The 24,281-nt window shown below is 42.7% G+C and overlaps 1 protein-coding gene across 1 annotated transcript in view; it reads right to left on the bottom strand.

The window, feature by feature from the left end:
* Nucleotides 1–24,281, bottom strand: part of PGM5 (phosphoglucomutase 5) — a 190,735-nt gene that overhangs the window by 31,484 nt on the left and 134,970 nt on the right. The window contains exons 9-10 of the mRNA XM_067744220.1: nucleotides 21,015–21,198; nucleotides 4,421–4,555 (exon numbers count right to left, since the gene is read on the bottom strand). Coding sequence (XP_067600321.1) covers nucleotides 4,421–4,555; nucleotides 21,015–21,198 — 319 coding nt within the window. The remainder of the gene's footprint in view (nucleotides 1–4,420; nucleotides 4,556–21,014; nucleotides 21,199–24,281) is intronic.

The raw sequence follows: 24,281 nt of genomic DNA on the forward strand, positions 1-24,281 counted from the left end.
ACCTGAGTCAGAATCGTCATCTTGATAAGATCTCCAGGTGATTCATATATACCTTAAAGTCTGAGACGCACTCGGCTAATCAGAATCATCTGGGTAGCTTTTTAAAACTATAAGTCCAGGCGGAATAATTAAAGTCAATCTCCGAGAGTGGGCCCAGGCGTGTTATCCTCACCAAGGCCGCCAAACGGTTCTGATGTGCAGTCCGGGTTAGAACCACTGATCTAACTCTTCCCCTCCTGGCCTGCTCTCTCTGTACTACTGGGTTTATATTGCTGACGCTCTCAGAAACCCATCTCTAAAGAGGTGTGCAGATCTCAGAGAGCAAGAAGGTGTGTAGCTAGAGTAACCAGCTGTTTATCTGGGATCAGTGCCCCCTTTCACTCTCAGAAGTACCGTGGTTTAGAAGATAAATTATATGCTCTCCCAGCATAGTACAAAAGGGCTCTGGGCTTTATATTGCTGGATTATAAAGTCAAAATAAGAACAGCTAGGACAAAACACCAGATGGCCTTTGGTTTGACAGAGGAATCCAGTGTAGAGAGACTTCTGGTGCTTAGATATTAGTTTTTAAGGTGTTGTATGTACAGCTTATCAGAAATACATACATAAATTCCCTCAATTTGTAAGGAGGGTTAGAGAAGATCAGTCTCCTTCCAGGGGCTGGATGGGGTGGAGCGCGGTTACAATCTGCAATTATAGTTCCAAAGCCAACTGCTGATTAGCAGGGAACTGATTATCAGCCTGTGATTACCCCAGGCCTTAGCTAAACTTCTCCTTCCTTTTCCTTTTGGATCTTTTATTGTTTATTAGCTATTCCACCCTCAGGCTCAAAGGGACAAGGAAAGAAGGTGAAGAAAAAGTGAATTTAGCGGTCCTGCTAATAAGCTTGGTGGGAAAGAAAATGGAAATAACTGGACTGTTTCTGGTTACCTGTGAATTTAAATTCTTTTGGCTCATCCCTTTTTCCAAATTATTCCCAGCTGGTGTGAGGGCTCATGGAAGGCCTACTGATTGCCAGTAAAATTAAAGTAAGCTTGTATTTTGAAAACTGTGTCATCTCCAAGAAATAGGCCTTGGAAGCTTTCCTTCCTAATTTACCAAGGACACAGGGTGAGGGCAAGGCAAGCACCTCTGCAACTCATCAGAGCCCTCCCCCCGCTTCCTCCCCTTGCCACCAATTCTTAGGTGCACATGAACAGAATTTTTTAAAAAATACTTTCTGATGTAGATAAGAAATTATTTTACATCAGCTTAAGACAAATAGCATAATCACTGTTAGACAAAAGGACTCAAATGGAAAATCTACACTCAGGAGTAGAGACTTACGTGCATATAGATTGTATCACAAGTTTTCCTAGTTGCATCACTAGGATAGCTATGAATACTTCCACAAGGCAACCACAGTATAAATGTTTAAAACATGTTCTGTTCACATGTGTCTAAAATGTCTGGAAAAGAAACTATCCATGTGCAAAGTAGAAGAGCCAGATGCTGATAAGCTAGTTAAAGGGAACTCTTGTTAAATGACAGTAATAAGGGAGTCTTCTTGTTAAATAACTTGTTAGCATGGGTAAAACATCCAAAAATACCTGTGGCATTAGAATAAGATTATCAATGGAATCTCTATAGACCAGAGACGTACTTTTATGGGCTTCTGAGTGCAAGTGGGAGTGTGTGTGTGTGGGGGATCTGTTCTCTGCTTTCTGGGCTCTGAGTCAGAACAAGCTAAAAAGGTGGAAGAGGGACTTCCCTGGTGGCGCAGTGGTTGAGAATCCGCCTGCCAATGCAGGGGACACGGGTTCGAGCCCTGGTCCGGGAAGATGCCACATGCCGCAGAGCAACTAAGCCCGTGCACCACAACTACTGAGCCTGCGCTCTAGAGCCAGTGAGCCACAACCACTGAGCCCGCGTGCCTAGAGCTCGTGCTCTGCAACAAGAGAAGCCACCGCAATGAGAAGCCCGCGCACCGCAACAAAAAGTAGCCCCTGCTCGCAGCAACTAGAGAAAGCCCGCGCACAGCAACGAAGACCCAACACAGCCAAATATAAGTTAATTAATTAATTAAAAAAAAAATAAAAAGGTGGAAGAGGTCTCTGTAGCTAAGAAAGCACCACACACTGGTGTTGCCCTGCCAGGCCCCGGACCAATAATAATATTAGCAGCTTGAGCAGAAGGCCTTATCTTTGATCTCTGTTAACAGTTAACTGCAGGCTTTTCCTTCCAGAGCTCTTGGAAGGCAGAAGCAGGTGGTCCTGGAAAGCAGTGCTGGAAGGAGGCCCCCCAGTGGTTAAACTTAGATGCCTAGGGACAGTTCAGCAGTAATTGAGACAGGTGGGCCTATTGAGAGATGCTGCTTCCTCTTCCTTAGGGGTTTAGATGCCTTTTAAAATCTTACTCTAAATTGTATCTTGACTGAAATATATTACACAGTACGGCTTAAGATGATGAGCCAGTGATGTCTGGTCTTTGAACAAGGTGTTCTATTTTCATCTAAAATTTTTAGCTAGATCATAAGCTAAATATTCTGAGGCCCACCTAGCTACGTCCGGCAAAACCCTCACTTAGGGTTACAAAGGGAAGGAATACCAGCGATCAGAAGAAGAGCCCTATCAGTGAAGGGATTTCCCAACCATTCAAAGTGGCAAACTTTAACCAACAGGATGGGAAATACACAGCAATGGCGATTATAACCAGCACTACTTATGGTTTCTTTGACGTATATACTTACCACACAACCTTCTAGCAGCAGACCTGTGGTGGGTTTCAACTTCAAAGTAAACCTTAAAAACAAAGTGGTACCACTTGGCCTTTGGGGACCACCTCAGAGAGAGACTCATATGTGTATAGGGTATTTTTACATGTGTCTAATGGCTTGGACATACTTCTGCAGTTAGTGCAAAGGTAAATAAAAATAAGAAAACATCATAACCACTTACCCCGTGCAAATAGGGAAAGGAATGTTGAGGAAAAAATAGCCTCGAATCAGAGTGAGTCAGAGTTGGTGAGGCCAGGAATATCATTCCTCACCCTGTACGTAGCTCTGGACTTTCAGGCCCTTGCTTTAATCTCACTTCCCAACATGAGATGTAGAAGAGTTTTATATGGAAAGACAGTGTTAGCCTCCAATTCTCGCATGATTTGGTACTATCTGGGGTGAAATATACTCAGTAACAAATTATGCTGGCAGAGCGTGGCACATCCCTGCGTGGAGAGCCTGGGATCCTGAGAAGGAAAGGCCAAAGTCTCAATGCTGGCTTCGTGCTCTGCCCCTTCACACTCTCAGTGACCCTGACAACAGAGGCCTCCCAGGCCTCTTCTTCCCCATCTGGGGTAATTTTACTCCAGATAGATCCACTGGTTACAGAGTCAGGTGTAAGGTTCTATGGTACCATTTTCATCAAGTTCTTTGAGACCCTCCAAAGAAAGACACCATTAAAAACAAAACCAAAAACCACTAAATTACTTACAAAGAAAGATAACCCTCCCTGGTATCTTATTCCATCCATGGCGCAACTTTGGCAAATTATACCTGAAAATCCTGGGCAACTCTACACTGAGAAGCAGTGAGTTTTTCTTTGCTTCTCTACTTCTCCACAAAAGAAGCATTGCAGATGGAACCAATGGTTTCATCTCAAGGAACCATTTGCTCAAGGACTCTGCCTCAAAACCCAGGCTGAACTAGAGACCAAGGCAGGGAGGGGCAGCTAGCAGTGTAGATGGAAGTGCCCAACATTATAATGGGTACTTTCTGGTATTCAGTAATGTTGCCGGGAGTTTTAACAAATACGGGGGTGAGGATATGGTTGTGCTGTTGCTTTTCTAAGTGAGTTTTTAATTAGCTCTGTGCTGACAACTTGAGGGGGCTCTGCCATACACAGCCCAGCCCAGCTGTGTCAGCGTCCTCCCTTCACTTTAAATTCAGACCAGCCATGGCCCCTCCTCTCACAGTGGGCCACGCAGCAACCTCAGAGAGGAAGCCCTGGGTAGCATCTATAGTGGCACCTGACAGACATGGTCCAACCCAGAGTTTTCCGAACACTTGGGAACCCATCATTTACATGAGTATAGACAAGGCTCTGAAGAGTTTGACCCGCTTGACTCTAACTCAAAATTTCCTTAACTGGTGTATACAAGGTGCCTCTCTTGAGGTTACCACAATCAACAAACTGCAGAACAGTCAAGAGAGGCAAGTGGTTTCGGAAATGCTGGTCTAAACTCACAGATGCTTGAGAGCAATTTTTCTGTTTCAAACACTGCAATAAATGAGTTAAATCTGCTTAGAGTCACCCGCAGTTTGTCCCTGATAGCTGGAGCTATCAATACACCTCTCCAGAAAGTAAAATCACCCCCACTAAAGCTCCTTAAGTTTTCCAGGAGAAGTAAGACACACAGTGCTGAGAGCACAGCTCCGTTCAGGTACCTGGGGCTCCTGGTCATGACCACTGGGATCCCTCTCATAGCTTTCTGCATACAGTCTGATGGTGGCCCGCACACCACTGGAGGAACTGAGCCGGAAGATGAGCCGAGATGCATCTGAGAAAATGATCCTCAGGCCCTAAGAGCAAGAATATCAAAGGATGGATCAGTGAACAAATGAATACACAGCTAAAAATGACGAATACCGACCTTGGAGATTAGTGTATTCTTATCGTCCAAAGATGCTCGGCATTGTGACAGTTTATAATTGGCTCTCTACATGCACCAAACAGGACAGTGAGGTAAACCTAGAAGTTACTTAAGGTTATCTATTTGTCTCTATTCTATTTCTGTTGCCTTCTGGTTCATGTTGGGGGAGGGTTAGGAGCAAAACTATGAACAGATGCTCAAGATCCCTTGGTCTGGTGATGCAGAAATCAGAAAGCGGTAAAGGTAACAAGGATGGGGTGATATTTAATAAATGTCCCTGGGGTAATACCTAGGAATAAACCTACGTAATGAGACAAAAGACCTGTATGCAGAAAACTGTAAGACATTGATGAAAGAAATGAAAGATGATACAAACAGATGGAGATATATACTATGCTCTTGGATTGGAAGAATCAACATTGTGAAAATGACTATACTACCCAAAGCAATCTACAGATTCAATGCAATCCCTATCAAACTACCACTGGCATTTTTCACAGAACTAGAACAAAAAAGTTCACAATTTGTATGGAAACACAAAAGATCCCGAATAGCCAAAGCAATCTTGAGAACGAAAAACGGAGCTGGAGGAATCAGGCTCCCTGACTTCAGACTATACTACAAAGCTACAGTAATCAAAGACAGTATGGTACTGGCACAAAAACAGAAAGATAGATCAATGGAACAGGATAGAAAGCCCAGAGATAAACCCACGCACATATGGTCACCTTATCTTTGATAAAGGAGGCAGGAAAGTACAGTGGAGAAAGGACAGCCTCTTCAATAAGTGGTGCTGGGAAAACTGGACAGGTACATGTCAAAGTATGAGATTAGATCACTCCCTAACACCATACACAAAAGTAAGCTCAAGATGGATTAAAGACCTAAATGTAAGGCCAGAAACTATCAAACTCGTAGAGGAAAACATAGGCAGAACACTCTATGACACAAATCACAGCAAGATCCTTTTTGACCCACCTCCTAGAGAAATGGAAATAAAAACAAAAATAAACAAATGAGACCTAATGAAATTTCAAAGCTTTTGCACAGCAAAGGAAACCATAAACAAGATGAAAAGATAACCCTCAGAATGGGAGAAAATATTTGCAAATGAAGCAACTGACAAAGGATTAATCTCCAAAATTTATAAGCAGCTCATGCAGCTCAATAACAAACAAACAAACAACCCAATCCAAAAATGGGCAGAAGACCTAAATAGACATTTCTCCAAAGAAGATATACAGACTGCCAACAAACACATGAAAGAATGCTCAACATCATTAATTATTAGAGAAATGCAAATCAAAACTACCATGAGATATCATCTCACACCAGTCAGAATGGTCATCATCAAAAAATCTAGAAACAATAAATGCTGGAGAGGGTGTGGAGAAAGGGGAACCCTCTTGCACTGTTGGTGGGAATGTGAATTGGTACAGCCACTATGGAGAACAATATGGAGGTTCCTTAAAAAGCTACAAATAGAACTACCATATGACCCAGCAATCCCACTACTGGGCATATACCCTGAGAAAACCATAATTCAAAAAGAGTCATGTACCAAAATGTTCATTGCAGCTCTATTTACAATAGCCCGGAGATGGAAACAACCCAAGTGTCCATCATCAGATGAATGGATAAAGAAGATGTGGCACATATATACAACGGAACATTACTCAGCCATAAAAAGAAATGAAATTGAGCTATTTGTAATGAGGTGGATAGACCTAGAGTCTGTCATACAGAGTGAAGTAAGTCAGAAAGAGAAAGACAAATACCATATGCTAACACATATATATGGAATTTAAGAAAAAAAAATGTCATGAAGAACCTAGGGGTAGGACAGGAATAAAGACACAGACGTAGAGAATGGACTTGAGGACATGGGGAAGGGGAAGGGGAAGCTGGGATGAAGTGAGAGAGTGGCATGGACATATATACACTACCAAATGTAAAATAGATAGCTAGTGGGAAGCAGCCACATAGCACAGGGAGATGAGCCAGTGCTTTGTGCCCACCTAGAGGGGTGGGATAGGGAGGGTGGGAGGGAGATGCAAGAGGGAAGGGATATGGGGATATACATGTGCATATGGCTGATTCACTTTGTTATACAGCAGAAACTAACACAACATTGTAAAGCAATTATACTCCAATAAAGATGTTTAAAAAATAAATAAATGTCCCTGGGGCCAAAGTTTGTCCCTTATGAACCTGCTGAATGCAGTCAGGTAGGCAATTTATCTATTACAGTATGACAAATTACCCGTGTTAAATCTACCCCCACATGATGTTAGACTTTGCTTAAGTTCTGCTCTGTTTCTGTCCTCATTCCCACATTCCTCTGGTAGCCATGGAAGCCTACAATGAAATGCTCAGGGCTGGAGCATCTGCCGGGTTCTGAGGGTTTCTGTGTACGTCCTCATCCTCTTGGTTCTCTCCTTCCTTCCTACTGGTAAGACCTGGCCACCAGGGTGGGGTCGGGGCAGAGCTGTGGCAGCACCTCACACTGCTGCCCAGGATTTGATTTTTGGCTCGGAACGTCACTATTCTCTATGCATCTCTTCTCATTAGTGGCAGCAACATTTTAAAAAGTATGACTGGGGCTTCCCTGGTGGCGCAGTGGTTGAGAGTCCTCCTGCCGATGCAGGGGACATGGGTTCGTGCCCCGGTCCGGGAAGATCCCACATGCCGCGGAGCGGCTGGGCCCGTGAGCCATGGCCGCTGAGCCTGCGCGTCCGGAGCCTGTGCTCCGCAACGGGAGAGGCCACAACAGTGACAGGTCCGCGTACCACAAAAAAAAAAAAAAAAAAAGTATGACTGTAAGATCATGTTGTGACTTCTGTTGAAGGAAATTGGTTTCCTTAAGGCAACTGTGAAAGTTATTGTTATAAATAAGCATAGTGGCAGGGGCGACAAGAAAGAGAGCCGGGAACAAAATAATATGTCTGGTCACTTGTTACTTCCTAAAAAATAGAAGTCTCACGCAACTTTGATACCAGTCATTTTCCCTAAGAAATTTACCCTGGAAACGTCTCTGGCCTCAAATCCTGCTTGTTAAGAATAGCATTATTAAAAATATTCATACATGCCACGTGAACTTGATCGCTAATCTCTTACTCCCTCCCCCATCTGGTGATATCTGCTGGGAAACACTACGATCCCATCTGTGTGGTTTTCTGCTTTTTAAGTTGTGTAGGCATGCTTTGTCCCGATACCCAAACAAAAAGCTTAGTCTCTTTTGGAGGGTTCAAGGTCTGCCACAATTTGTGTAAGGAAAAGGAGCCATGTCCTTTCCTGGCAGCCCATCACTCTGTGACACTAGCTACGCAAACAGGTTGATTTTGTCTGGGATTCATTCATTAGGCACACATTTTACAGCAAGCCTTAGGGATCTGGTATGGGGCTAAGCCCTGGGTATATGAAGATAAAGACAGTATTTGCTCTCCATAAGCCTGAAATATTCTATCACAATGAGCAAAATTATTTTCTTAACCACCTTATGCTGCTGGAGAAGTGAATAGTTAGGAAATTCCCAACAGAGCAAACAAAACAATTCCCTGCTATCCAGAAAGTATGGTATACCAAATTCTGTTCAGACTGACAATGAAGCCCCAAAGGTTGGTTCCACCATTATATTCACAGCCATGTTTATATATATATATTTAAAATTTTTTTAATTAATTAATTAATTTATTTATTTATTTTTGGCTGTGTTGGGTCCTTGTTTCTGTGCGAGGGCTTTCTCTAGTTGCGGCGAGTGGGGGCCACTCTTCATCGCAGTGCGCGGGCCTCTCACTATCGTGGCCTCTCCTGTTGCGGAGCACAAGCTCCAGACGCGCAGGCTCAGTAGTTGTGGCTCAGGGGCCTAGTTGCTCTGCGGCATGTGGGATCTTCCCAGACCAGGGCTTGAACCCGTGTCCCCTGCATCGGCAGGCAGACTCTCAACCACTGCGCCACCAGGGAAGCCCCACAGCCATGTTTTTACAGACTTTAAGGCCGAAGCCCTAAAGCGCCTGTTGTTGCAGATACTAAATCACTTGAAGCCACCTCTTCTGAGGACTTCCCAGACTTAACCCTTTAAAGTAGCTCCATTACACAATTGACTTCCCAGATTAGTTTATGGCCAGTGGGTGGTACTTAAGAATTCAGGCCATGATAAACCTTCAACATGTATTATCGGCTCATAGCTAAGCCCCTTTTACAGTGAAATCATGTTTTGTTTTGTTTTGTTTTTTCACTGAGTGTAGCCATATCTTTGGCTGTACTCATGGAAGGTTGGTTAGAATCTGTATCGGGTAGCCTGGAATAGATTTTGCACTCGAAAAGATGATAAGAGAGTGAATAGCACACATCAGCCTGCTGGAAATAATCCAGTGTCTTATCTCTGTCCTAAGGAACCATGAAATCTTAATAGAGAATCCATGTTGCTTTGTGAGACCTCCCAGTGAAGACCATAACAATTCTCCTTCTCCACATGGAACAGAAAATGTTTAGACCCAGCCCAGCTCTCTGCTGCAACGACCGTAGTTCCGTGTCTGCTGAGCGTCACTTGGATGTGTGAATAGTTGTACTGGATTGCTTTGGGGTCTGCATGTTGTGCCAATGAGCTTAATGAATTTGTAACCTCAACATGAACCATGTTCTCTCCAGCATGTATCATCACCTGCTATCAACTAAATAATAAGGCCAAAGTAACCACTGACCAAGACTTGCCAAGTTTCGAAATGTTCCATAATTCCAACAAAAGAATACCAATAATATACTTGGCTTTAGAAAATTTTTTAGGTTAAACCAGGGGTTGGCAATATAGTTTGTCAGCCAAATTTGACCTGCCACCTGTTTTTATAAATCAGGCTTTACTGGAACACAGACATGCCCGTGCACTTATGTGTTGTCTGTGTCTGCTTTTGTATTACAACTGCAGCACTGAATTGTTATGGCAGAGATCGTCTGGCCCACAAGGGCTGAAATATTTACTATCTGCCCCTTTACAGAAAATGTTTGCTGACCCCTGGTAAAAACTATTCCATTATCCACAACATGGAACACTTACCCTTCAACTCTACCCCAGAAAATGAAAAATATAACCGTATGCCTATGGAAATCCCAGTAGAGAGAAACTATGAAGACTGTTATAAGGGTATCCCGCAGGCACTGCACCTTCCAGTCGTAGGTTCATCTGGACATATATTTGGCCCAAATCAACTTACTTCTGATCACCTACTCATGACAGAAATAGATTTATTAAATCGCATTTTTGTTTTATATCCTCACTTTTATTGCAGGGTCTGCAAGGCACTGTTATAAAATCCATTTTTCGCAGTCGCTATAGGAGACTGTGTGAAGCTCCACATTAGACGTCTCCTCAAGAGCCAAGTTGTTAGGAAAGCCTTTCCTTTCCTGAGGAAATGGTATTTTTTTTTTCTTTCTGACAACAAGAACTTTATAACTAACCATAGTTTCCTTTTTAATATGGCTGCCAGGACACTTAATGCCAAATTTGAGGTTCAGCCCAAGTGGATCCTTATGACTTGCATAATTTAAAATTTTTCTTCTTCTGTTCTTGACTCTCTACTCTTATTTATATTTTCCCTAGTCTTGATTTCTGTTTCTTATTTATATTCTAACAACTTCATTATGTGTGTTTGTTGCCACAAATCCTCTTGAAGAAACAAGGCCCAGTGCAAATGAATAAAATAAGTTCCCTTTACACTCTTAACCCTAAAGTGTTGGAATCACTGAATTATGCCGTTGGGTCCTTCATTAGCTGATAAGCTCTGGGAGGGAAAACCCTTACGTTCCTTGTTCACCGTCTATTGATACAGCCTAGGACAAGCCTGGTACACAGTAGGCCCTCCACAGACACTTGCTGAATGAATGTCATTACATGTCCAACAGCTGGTGTGAGCATTACTGGAAGGCCTCCTTCCACAGGTGACAAGGCCAACTGGAAACACGCTCATATTCTTCACTAATGAACTGGGGCTACATATTCACCTTGAAGGGCAATTGTGAAAGATACTATGTCTACTCATCCTTCATTTTTAGGGCAAGGGTCGGTTTTAGCTAAAAACAGTGGAGTTGAACCATGGTAAGTTCCTGTCCCCAGCTGTGTGATCTTGGACAAATCATTAGCTAGCCTATTGACTGCAAAATTTACTGCACACTGAAATCAGCTAGGGGTCTTTAAAAAATTAGTGGTACCTGGCTCTCACTCCAGACATTGTGATTTAATTTGTACAGGGTGTGACTTGGGCACTGGGATTGTAAAAGCTCTCCAGGTGATTCTAACGTGTAGCCACATGCGGACAGCACTGTCGTAGCCTTTTTTTTCTAGGTCACCTCCCTCATGTACCAAGTGACTGACTATAGCACACGTCAGTCTTAAGGAAGCTGCCTTTAAGATCTGAGGTTTCTTGCATATACTACCATCAGACTGGGATCTTAGGAGGCCATAACGCAGGGGCCTAATAAAACATCATGTTGCTGCTGAGTCCTGAAAGCCTCCTCCTAGCGCCTTGTCAGCAGCAGAACCACTAGAAGCATCTCCTCTTGAGCATCTGACATTAATTGTTTCTAGCACAATCTCCTAAGGAATTCCTGAAGCAACAGTGAAGGAATCCACGATACCACCGTAACCATAGCAGCTATAGGAGCGGGAACTTCCAGGATGACACAACAGCCCCAAGCTCAAAGAAGGGATGAAGATGCTCTCCTCCATGAGAAGATAATGTTAAGTATGGCGTGGGGTACACAAAGGGCACTGCACTTCCAGCCCAGGGGAAACACTTTGAGTGGCCATAGTTTTATGCCTCAGCGACCAGGGTGGGGTTTTGCCCACCTTAGCTCTGTCCCAATGAGAAAGAATTGTTAAAGAACTGCTCCACACAAAAATCCTGCAGTCTGCTTCCAGTTATCTCTGTAGCATTTCTTTCCCTCCCCAGATTTGCCCCCTCTTCGGTTTGCCGTTTGCGGAGTTTGGAAACAATATAGGAATAACTAGAGAACTGAGCTGAAATTCTGGCTTGGCTTGTTAGCTGGCGGTCTTGAGTAAGCCATTTAAGCTCTCTAAGCCTTAGTTTCCTAAAAAGCGGATGAAAAATAATACACCCTGGCTTACTGGATTGTTGTGAGCAACAGATCAGAAAGTGTATGTGAAAAGTGCTTTGAAAATTATAAATCACTATATAAATAGAATTATTTTTCTTATGTTAAAGCTTTTAGTGAAAATGGTGCTATGCTCTAACTTGTCTAACTTTCCAGATTTTGCAGAAGGTTGCTATATAAAGCCTAAATGGCCATGGTTTGTGGTGCGATGCTACATACTTATTTTTAAATTAGGCAGAATTAAGATTAATTTTATTTTTAAAACTTTGCCATGTCCTCTGAAATCACTACTAAACACAAAGATCTGTTACCATTTATCTTCTCCATATCTCCCACCGAACTGGCTTCCTGGCAATAAAATTCTCTTTCCTGGATGGTCAATTTACAATCCTAAGGTCTTGAAAGGAGGACCTCAGGGTCATCCAGGCCATCTCCTCCTTTTACTGAAAAGAACAGGGAAGTCAGAAAACCTGCTCAAATTAACACAACCAGTAAATGCAGGAGCCAGGGTTTCAGCCTATGTCTTCTCACTGCAGGCTTATAATTTTAGGTTGAACCATATGAAACCTCTGAGAGCCATACATTGCTTCTCATGTGAAATATTTGAACAATATCTCATATGTTTTGTATGGTCCTGCAAACTGGTACAGAGCCTTTTGTAGAGTAGGTATCTGATAAACGTTTGATAAATGAATCTTGGGTTGTTTTCCTTTTTCTTTTTTTTTTTAAGCCCTTGTGTAAATCAACGCAGGGAAATCTGCAAGTTGCTAAGTACAAGCAGAGCTGCCAGATGTGAGTTTGGAGACTATAGGACATGTTGCAGCCAGGCGGGGAAGGAGGAACTGTACATTACCAACAGTTATTTGGCAGCATCTGACCTAGTCGAATACCGACTTAGGAAGAGTTCCAGGGGAAAACAGCATATGGCCCTGAAATCTGGTACAATGTCGCATATACAGTCAGTTGGCCACCCCAGGCATATGAACCTGGAGACAGGACAGGCTTGGAAGAGAGTGATTCTGTGAGATTAACTCAGACGTTATCTCCCACAGGAAATCCCAACGATTTATCTGGAACGCTTCAAGGTGAAAATATCGCTGTGTAACATCTGAACCATATTTTGTAGAAGAAAGCATGCAGCTTATAAAGCAGAAGATTTGGATTGGACAGACATTTCTTGCCACGAAAAAAATCACCTAGAATTACCCCATTTTTCTTTGTTTAAGTCACGGAGTTAGCTGTGAGCATGAGTTCACCAGTGGCTGAGCTGGGCAGCTGCTAGTGAATACCATGCCCTCATATAAATTACAAGCAATGCCCTCTCTGGGTGGACAAATTACGGGAGAGCATCTTTCCTCTTGGCTGGTCTGGATTTCAGCTTCTCCTCCAGCATTAGGCCCGTGCCTTTGTGCAGTGCACTGACTACACAGCCATACCCAGCTGCCCTACCCCTGGGAGCAGTTCTCATCTAGCCTTTTTTTTACAACCAACCAGCACTCTTGGGAGCCAACAATTGCAAATAATTATCTGGGGAAATCAGGGTCAAATGGCTTCTTAAGTGCACTTTTACAACACACATCCAGCAAAAACCACATTAGGTGATGAGAGGCGAAGTGGGAAGTGAAGACATAAATTAGTCCTCACCCAGATTCTAACTATCAAGTCTGGAACAATGGAACTAGGTCACACATGTTCCATTTCCCTGGGTCTTTGGCCAAAATGGCCAAAATGGCTGCTGATGCCTGTTCACTCAACACCAGGCCCGGTTCAGGGATATCTGGGATTCAGACATACTTTACCCAGACAACAGGGGTAGCTTCCTCCCTCAGTTCCTGTGATAGTTTGCAGCTTTTTCCTTTAATATTTATGTTTCCTGGTGACGGTTGCCCCCCTGACTGCACACAGACATTAGTAGTTCAGTAGGAAGAAACTGGGATGCCATTCCAGAAGGCTTAGATTCTTACCACACATCTTAGCAGGATTCTACTACCAACATTTTAGAAGATAGCCCTAAAGCAATCAATTATGTCAGGAGAAGGTAATTCATTATAACAGAACTCCAACAAATCGGAAGCAGGGGAGTCAGAACTTCCCAACTAACCAAAAACAGTGTCTCCCTCTCTCTGTTTCCAAATCAGCCGACAGGTCATTACAAAGCACTGAAAATATATTTGGTCCTTGGAAGGCAAATAGGCAAAATCATAGGAAAAGTAGCCATTAGGAAAAAATTTCTTTAATCCATAGTTTTCAAGGTATCCTACTAAGCGGCCCAATTGTCTCTATTTCCCACAACTACAGTGTTGTAGAATGAGCACTGGAGTTGAGAATCATAATCACAGCTATTGTAACATCCCATGGGGAATGTGATTGCCCATAGGAAACCCAGCTCTTTCTCTGGAAAGCTAAACAACTGTCTAAGTACATATGATGGAAGAAAAGCATGTAGTCTGATAAGATAGTTTCGCCGGAGTCAGCTTCCAACCATTCTTCAGGACCCAGCTTAAGTATCATCTCCCCATGGAGAGCTTTCCAGAGCCCTAGTCTAGGTTTGTTTCTTCTGCTATGCACTTCCAAATAAGTGATTTCTCTGTAATATTGTTAAACAAACTCTGAAGTCATTACAAGATTAATGTCAGTCTGCCTTCCCTGCTAGCCTGTCCTGTGTGCTGTTTTATCCTCAATGCCCAGGAAGCTGACTGCATGTGGTAGGTGTTTGGAAAATAGTCATTAAATGGATGCAGACGTGAATGAATCAAACTTCTACTACCTTCACCATGTTGTACTAAGGTGGGAAAGGAAGGTGTATTTATTAAGGGAAATTTTTTTAGACATCACAACTTGCAACGTAAAAAGGATTTTTTTAACCCAGGTTTGATCACAGTATACATTTAACGATTATACCTCACTCCCTAAACATTTCTGTCACTCAAGGACTGTTAATAGGTACTAACGTTCAGATTTAGCTAAATTCCGTAGGTGGGATAACCAGTCTGACCGAAGTGATTTCTTAAATTCTACTTCTAGATGCCCAAAGCACACTCTAGCAAATGGCATATTATAGGACAAGGATTGTTAATATGACAGTCTCTCACTTGGTTCATTGATTGGAATGTAATAAAAGTTGAAGCTTGAAGTTAAAGGATGACCAGTTAACTCTGAGTAGAGAGCCCCTCTGGGGCCCCAGATTTTCCAGCTAAGACTGTTCAGTTGCCTTCATGTGAGGCCACCAGAGACGAGGCCTCAGTAAACTTCTCTATATCTGTTGAGCAGGAGTTGGCAACACCGCAGTATATATTGAAGCACCACATGTCAGACTGAAATGTGATTTCAAGATTGCCAATTCACTTTCTTTATTATTTCTAAATACCAAAATTAAGAAGTACAGACACCTTCTTGTATATTAAAATAACAACACTAAAAGAAAACTGACTTCAGAATCAGTCTTCAAAGTGTGCTTTGTCTCTGAACTAATTTCAAATGGTTCTTTTTTCCAGGTTAAGGACAACATCAAAAATGTTTCCACACAGGCTGCATAACTTGAAGAGGTATTAATAAGCTCAAAGTTAGTCTGACATAATCAAATTGGATTTGGTTTTCCACATCAGCTAACTGGTATGCATTTATTTACATCAGTTTTTTTTTTTTTTAAAATATCAGCTGAACTTTTACTTGCAAATGACTTCAGCACTCATAGAATTTAATGAGTTTTGATCTTTTAAATAGAAATAAAGGAGTTGGATGAGACATAAAGAGAGATTTGTTTGGTTAAATATTGCTCCTGAAGTATCAAGGTTTCTCATTTCAAAGCTAATTTTCAAAATACAGGTCATAGTTCTGGACTGATGCCCACCCTGGTGGCAATATGCCATCACTCAGTGCTGGTACCATTTGTGAAGTTGTCTTTCTTTCACAGCACCGGCATTGGAGCATCCCTTCTCCCAAAGCCGGAGAGTCTCATAGTCAGGGCTAGAAGGATGAGATGGGGAGGAAAACACTAACAGATAATCTGAGTATTGATAATGTTCCCGGGGAAAGTGACGGTTGAGGGAAGAGAGAGCGCGCCAAGCACCATGGAAAATCTTGATATTTGCACAATGAATCCATCCTTGAGGAAAGACTGGGCCACCCTTCATGCCTTCAGGAGCCGTCTAACCCTTCCTCATCTCTCCCATCTATTTATAAGGCATAAATCAAGAACCTCTTAAATTAGTCAGCAGTTTGATCCAACTGCTCCCCTACTCTCACAGTAGCTACTGGCTATTTTTCCCACTCGTATTTGAAGAAACCATCATCATTCATTCATGTGACTAGATTTTACCAGAAAATAACAAGTGACACATCCTCATGGGACCACAGAAAGACGAGCTGCGATTGTTGAACCACGCCTCTCAACTGCTATTTCTAAATCAGAGCCTCTCTTGGGTTCTGTTTAATGGAAGACACACATCAACTTTTCTCCTGGCACCCAAGGTCACAAAAATATCAGACACTTGGAGGCAGCCATAGTAAATTCCATGAGACCCGACAGGCCACAGTGAGGCCAGTGAGGTCCCTGGGAATTCACATCAGGGGATGAGTACTTCAGGGGGTTCCTTCTTGCTCTTTGAATGACCTCCACAGGATCTCACAGGCAGGATAGATTTTTTTTTTTTTTTTGTGGTACGCGGGCCTCTCACTGCTGTGGCCTCTCCCGCTGCGGGGCACAGGCTCCGGACGCGCAGGTTCAGCGGCCATGGCTCACGGGCCCAGCCGCTCCGCGGCATGTGGGATCCTCCCGGACCGTGGCACGAACCCGCGTGCCCTGCATCGGCAGGTGGACTCCCAACCACTGCGCCACCAGGGAAGCCCGGCAGGATAGATTTTGCTGAACATTTCCATAGGAGTGGAGTAGATGGTGGGTGCGGGTGGGAGGGATGGCTTATCACCAGAACAGGATTTTCATTTCATTTTGGATGGAGAAGCATTTCTTATCTCTAGAGATACATGTAAAACAGCTTTTTTTTTTTTCCCACGGTCTGTTTCCTGACTCTGACCTCAAATCAAGGACAAAAAGGGGACAGAGCTGCCTTAAAAAACCTTTTTCTTTCTGAAGCAAAATGTATGTGTGATGGAGGGTGGGGGGCCGTGGGGGGAGGCAGAGAAATGTGAGTTTGAATCAATTCACAGATAGCTCAGAAACTGACGGGGCCTTCCCGTATCTTCGCGTGACACCCTGCAAAGTTGTTGTTGTATATGCTCTTCCCCACTGCTTTGCTTATCATTTATGGTTCATTAAATGCCAAAATCTTTCTTTCCCAAGGATGCTCTTTTAGCATAACTTATTTTAGTTAACCAGTTATTAATGTTTATTAGGTACTAGGACTTTATATCTATTATCTGATTGAATTCTCCCAATGGCCGTATGAGTTAGCCACAATTACTATTCCTATTTCCACAGATAGGAGAGAAAGGCACAGGGAGGTTGAGTAACTTGCCTAAGATCACCCAGCCAGGAGGTGGCAGAGCCGAAGCTCAAATCCAAGACAATCTGACTTTAAGCCTATACACTTAAATGCCACTCACGCCCTTTCCTCAGACTGACATGCAGTCAAGTTAAGGCTTCTGATAAGGGGGAAGGAACTGATATTTCTTGAGCATCAAATGAGTACTAGCTACTGTGCCTGGGGGCTTTATAAGTCTTTCTCCTAAAACCTTCTCCATAACCCTATATGGTAATTATCAGCATGCCCTCCCCCTCTCCTTCACTGTGTTGAGGTTCAAAGAAGTTAAGTAACATGCCCGAAGCCACAAATCTAGGCAGTGACAAAGCCAGCCTTCAAACCTATGTCTGTCTGACTCCAACATGACAGAACACTGGAGAAACCATAGCAATCGGCCTCCGACAGCAAAGAGAGATGTTACATTATTATGTTTCCTTTCAGTTTTGCTAGGTGAAGCATACTTCTGTTTCTCCTTGTGGAGGTTAAGTCTCCTTGTATCTTAATTTTGAAATAACCCATAATATAGTAGACTATTTTTAAGTTACAGTATTCTATAATTGAAAAAACATAATAACAAGGGTTGGTGGAAGTGTGCAGAAATTGGAACCCTCATACACTGCCAGTAGGAGTGTAAAATAGTACAATTGTGTTTGGAGACTATCTGGCAGCTTCTTTAAAGGTTAAACAGAGAGTTAACCATTTGATCCAGTAATTCCACTCCTAGGTATGTACCCAAGAGAACTGAAAACCTACGTCTACACAAAAACCTACATGAATATTCACAGCAGCATTATTCATAATAGTAAAAAAGTAGAACCATCTCACATGTCCATCAACTGAGTGGATAAACAAAATGTAGTTTATCTACACAGTGGAATTATTATTCGGCAATAAAAATGAATGAAGTAGTGATATATGGTATAGCACGGATAGACCCTGAAGACATTGTGCTAGGTGAGAGCAGCCAGTCACAAAGGACCACATATTATATGATTCCACTTATGTGAAATGTCCAGAATAGGAAGACCTATAGAGACAGAAAGTAGATCATTGGTTCCCAGGGGTTAGAAGGGAGATGATAGCTAAAGAGTAGATGGTTTATTTGGGGGGAGGTTGATTAAAAAATGTGCTAAAATTGATTGTGGTAACAATTGCACAACTTTCTCTATGTACTACAAACCATTGAATGGTACACTTTAAATAGGTGAACGGTATGTTATGCGAATTATATCTCAATAGAGCAGTTATATATTTATATTAAAAAACTGCACCATGAAAAAAGCCAATATTATGCATTTGATAGGCTCTCAAGAAATACCTACTGAATGAATGCACCAAAGCACTTTATGACTATTTAAAAATAATACTAGTTTATTTAAATTCAAATATGTCTTTTAGGAATGGATAGTTTATTTTGCAACAACGTTGCGTAAACTATGCCCCAGACTCAACTGTCCCCTGAGGTGAATGCTGATACTACTGACATCCCACGAGTGCTGAAACATGGTCCTCAGTGGTGAAAGATTAGCAATGGCCACACCTGTGGAGGAATTTCCCCTCTGTTCCAACAGGAACAACTGTGGTGAAAGAACCATCTGTGGCTTGCTGACAATAGGGATGCCGCTGAGTGTTAACTGATCTCCCGAAACCCTCACTGAGCCAAACCCAGACCAGCAAGAATCTCTAGTGTGACTCAGGGCCACCAGCTAATGAAGGTATCACTTGGGTCCTGGAATCCAGGAAGATGAAAAACTACCCTTCCTTTGTTACTTGAGAAACTCCCAAGAGCAGGTCCTGGTAGCACTTATCTATTTATGGTCACCTTTGAGGACAGATGAAAGAGTATGGGGAAAACATCAATAAATGCCGGAGTAAAAACAGAAACCAATATTCAGGGCTGAAGGGGAGGAACACAGAATAAATCGAAGTCCAAACTTGAGATCCAGTTGAGGAATTAGCCTGGTGTGAATGATTAAAGAAAAGCCAAGAAAAAAAAAGCACCCAAATGCTGAGTTCATTGAAGAAGAAACAAGGTAGAGTATTAGTAGATTTAACAGCTGAGCTCATAACAAATGAGCTCATTTGTTATGAGCTCATAAACAAATGAGCTCAACAAACAAGCTCTGCATGAGTTGATATGGTCCAGAACCTACCAATGACTAGACATTCCCTTCAAGGAATAGTTTTCAAGCCTTCCTCATCAGGGAACAAAAAACCTCTCAGGGATACTTTAGAGAGCATGTATTTTACGACTCTTAAATTCTACAGTAACAACAACAAAATAAGTCTTGGATTAGGGAAGTTTGTTCTGAGGACCCTGTGTGAAACAGAAGTGAAAATATGGTACCAAACTGGAATAGATTATCTGAGACATGGAGGCTCAAAGATGCACATGTGCTGTGTGCTGGCTTCATATCTCCAGGGATTCACTGGTATTATTTTGGAGAGAATTCAATCCATTCTACAAGAAAGCATCCTTGTGCAAAACAAATCACAACTACAAAGCCTTGCGTAAAGGTTAGGAGTTTTTATGTATGCTATTTCATTCTATTTCTTAAACAACTCTGTGAGATAGATGTTTCACAGATGAGGAAGAAACTGTGGCTCAAAGAAATCCAACAACCTTCCCAACTAATAAGTGGCAGGGATAGGATTCAATTCTGGGTCTTCAAACTTCTTAAACACTATTTTCTCCACTACCCTACACCTTTCCAAAGTAAGACTGTAATCAATTTGTCCAGCCATGGAAGGCCTTCAAGAATGAAAGACTGACATTTTGATAGAGATGAAAGATCACTACAAAACTAAGCAGACCAGAGGGAGAATATAACAAGAGTAACAGGAGGGTAATGGGCTTTGGAACATCGGCAAGTCAGGGGACCCTAGGGCAAGGACTATGTGTGAAACACCAGTCAAAATAAAAATAGCAATATCTACCGTTACATCTAGTCCCCTAAAGCCTACAGCTTCTGATTTATTTTGTTGTCTGTACTTGGTGAAGCACGTATAAGAAGATAAGAATTTGGGGATTTTAGAATGGAACTCCTCTTAACATTACTCAGTGTCTTATTTAGACTATAAATGTTAAAATGTGCTCCCAGAGTGGCCAACATTGCCATAGCCAATAAATAAACAAAATCAAGAAGAAAAATAATGGTAATAGCTTTCAACATCTCTCATACAATTCACAGAGATGAGATCATAATAAAAGTTGTGGTTGATTTTGCCACTTATCTTTCATTTAATATAATTCTCCACCACAAATCTTACTTTGGGGTTTGTGGGGCAAAATTTCCAATTGTCTCTTCCCCTACCAGGAGTAACAAACCCATCTGGCTAAGCTCCTATCATTGACATAAGGTAATGACATAAGGTAATAAAAGGTGAAACATCCCTGTACCCGGGGGTCCCAAGGAAAGGGATCCCTTGCTCTTGGAAACTTTTCTGAATCTGTCACCAGTCATGGCCACTATATAGAGGGACTGCAGGCTGCAAACATTTCAGAAAGAAATGTTGGGTCTAAATCTATTTGTGGTGTTGGCCCATCAGTTACCAAGTGGAGAGAATACTGGACAGAGAGCCAGGGCCCTGTATTCTAATCCACTCTCTGCCATTAAGGAGGTAGGTAACCTTCGCCGAGGGCTTTCCTCTCTCCTGGCCACAGGGCTCTCATCTGTAAAATGAAGGGCTCGGAGCAGATCATCGCTGAAGATCTCTCCAGTTGTAGGATATTTTGCATCCCCACCGCACACCACCCCTCCTCTGCTTGATAACCTGTTCTGGCGATTTCATAGCAAGTACCTGTTTCTTGGTCACAGTGCCATCCACGGGGTCCACGTACTCAAAGCTGTCTGTCTTCGCCACACTGTAGACGTGGCTCCCCACAGCAAACTGCTGGCCGATGAAGGACTTGTCTGTGACCAAGGCCTCCAGGTCCCTCATGATGTAATAGGTCGTCTTGGGCTCTAACGCCTCGTAATCAAACCTGGTGAGGGAGGAGCAGGACACAGGATAAACACAAATCTTATCAGAGAACCAGCAGCTGGGTGGGCCTCTCAAGGTCATTTAATCATTGGTTTTGTTGAAAGAAGAACAGCACAGAGAAGCATCTGCAGCTGGTCACCCCTCTTCCCCCTGCCAGCCCTCCATTCATTCCCCACACAGCAGCCAGCATCATCTTGTAAACATCAAATCATGCCAATCCTTTCCTTTAAATCCCTCCAAAAATGCCTGTCATGTTGACAGCAAGAGTCAAAACCCTAACCACAGCCTACAAGGCACTGTGGGATCTGACCTGCCCACGTCCTTGATTTGACTCTGTCCCACTCTCGCTCTGGTTCGCTATGCTCCAGCCACATGGGCCCCCTCTTCAGTCCTCAGAGACACTTTGCCCTTTCCCTTCGTTGGGCCTTTGCTCTTGCTATCTGTTTCCTTTCCCTGGTACAATCTTCCCCAGGCTACTCAAATAGCTGACACTTTCCCTTCCTTCAGCTTCCAAATTTAGTGTTACCTCTAGAAAGTGACCTTCTCTGACCAGTCATCTAAGGTAGCTTCCCTCTATCTCTCCCCCGCCTCTTATCATCCTTTATTTCTTCTTTTGGTAGTTACCCCAATCTGTATTTACTTTGTTTATATATTTGTTTCCTTATTTCTTGTCTTTGCCCCTGAGTACTGTAAGCTCCAGGAGGGTAGAGATCTTACCTGTTTTGTTCTCTGTTGCTTCTGACAAGTAGTGTTTTTTGTAAGTGATGGAATGAAAGATGGGAGGATGTGAAGGAAGAAAGGAAGGAGAGAGAGGAATCAAGGCAGGGGAAGAGAGAAGGAGGAAGGGAATTCAATGTACCATAAAACCCTCTTGGAAACTTGGAAGAAATATCACAATTGTTCCATTAAAAAGAAGATCCCCCTAGCCAAGAACATCAAATATAACAATGGGGCTGGGAGGTGATTAGGGAAAAAAAAAAGACTAAAAATAACCCTTATCTCATTTGTTGTTGTGGAGTTTAAATATGATAATGCATACCAAGTAGTTGGCACAATGCCCGACGCCAGTGCTTAAAACTATTAATTACTTTTATTCTTAGTCACTGCCATAAGGAAGGGTCTTTCCCGATGTCAGATGGTTTTGACCAAGTCCTTATGGCACACCCACGGGGCTCTGTTTAAGAAGGAAGCCCTAGGTGGGGCAGCTGTGCTCACGCAGCTGTGGTGGGATCTCACATTGGGCTCTCTGTAAACAGGAAAGAAGGTGAGTTCTCAGAGTGAACTAAAGAAGGAAGATCTGAATGGTTGTTACTACTTTTTTCCACCCAAGACCTTTTGTGACTTCAGCAGACAACAGGGTATTGGCTGAAAGGAATGATACCATGGCTAACAATGGGTCCCCTGCACCTGCATCCCCCCTCTCTTCTGTTCTCTCTTACACAAGGTGTGTGTTCTAATCCTAGATTCTCTTTAAAGATTACTTTTTGGGAAGGTAAAACCTAGCCAAGCAGAGAGGGGCAGGAGGTTGGGATAAGAGGGTGTAGCAGGAGACAGAGAGGCACTGAAAAGAGATTCAGAAGTTGAGAAAATACGCTAATGTGACAGGTCACATCCAGTCTATGGCTGAGGTCATCAGACCAGCTGCCCAAATGCTCATCTTCATGCACATGCAGGTTCTAGCACTACCTTCCCCTCACTACCCCAAAACACCCCCTCTGACCATCACCCCCACCAACACACTTTCTACCTTCCCCTCACTACCCCAAAACACCCCCTCTGACCATCGCCACCACCAACACACTTTCAAGGAAAGAAATTTCAAAATGGAGAATTCCTTCTGGGGTCCACTCACACAAGGAAAATCATCTGGGTTCTCAGATACAACTGCAGGCTCAGTATTAGTTAAGCCAAAATTGTTTGATTATCTCCTCCCCACCAAGAAAGCCGTCAGGCTAGAAATCATTTTCTTTCACAAGCACTTTTAACCTACCTTTCCCAGAGGCTGAAGGAAATGTTTACTTTCATTCTACCTATTCCCTTGCCTTTTTCTTTATCTCTGTGATCTCCTTGTACAGAAATCTGAAACATAATTCAAAGTCCTACAAGAATTTATACCTCCACTGCATTATATTCTCTAATATGGTATTTGTTATGAAAAAAGTAATTGTCATGTAACCTCTTGGCCACGAAAAAATGAACTATATTACAAGTACACTTATCATAATACCATGTCTTCAAAATGCTGGCAGAAAGCTAGATAATCATTCCACAAATTATGAGGAACGCATCCCTGACTCAGAGCGATCTCACTAAGCCAGAGGCTGGCAGTCATAATATATTTTATCAGGTTGGAGTTTTTGGAGCAGCTTCAGGCAATAAAACAATTTGCTGTGCCAACTGGTCCCTCTGGTATGCCAAAAAAGCCCACAGGAATCAGGATTTTGGGCACTTGTTAGAAATACTAGTGAATAAAACAAGTTCCCGCCTGCCTTGAGAGTCCTTATTATAACACAATGAATAATTTGAGGTGATTTCCCGCCTGTCACATCCTCAGCCTTCTTAACTAAACAGACACCAAGAATATGATGGCGCTGTCTACATTTCCCACAGTACTGCAGTCTCTTTGATTCTACTGAAAACTATCACAGGCTTCCTTATTCTCTGATATTTATTTAAGTAAATGACCTCTTAAGAGAAGAAACAATCACCTTATAAGGGAAGTCTAAAGCTTTCTTTCTGTCCCTTAAGCTCTTGAAACGCAACCAAACATCCAAAGTAGTTAACTATTCATAAGCAAAGCCAATGAGGCACCGTCTCTGTTTTTAATACACAGAGAGCCGCTGAGACTACCCAAGGATTCCCTGCCCTAATCCCACATTCTCCACAGTTAACATCCTTTCCGACCACTGCTCCCCCTAAACCATGGCTTGGTACTAGCATATCTAGTAGGCAGCCACACAGCCAGAAGACTCTGCCCCCATCGCTTGCTTCAACAACAGGAAAGTGGTAGAAACCCCCAACCCTAAGCTCTTTGCCACTGACCTTTCCCCTCCCTCCTTCCCAGGGTAATATTTCTTTTTTCTG

The sequence above is a fragment of the Pseudorca crassidens genome, chromosome 7 (assembly GCF_039906515.1).
Source record: "Pseudorca crassidens isolate mPseCra1 chromosome 7, mPseCra1.hap1, whole genome shotgun sequence".
Lineage (NCBI taxonomy): Eukaryota > Metazoa > Chordata > Mammalia > Artiodactyla > Delphinidae > Pseudorca > Pseudorca crassidens.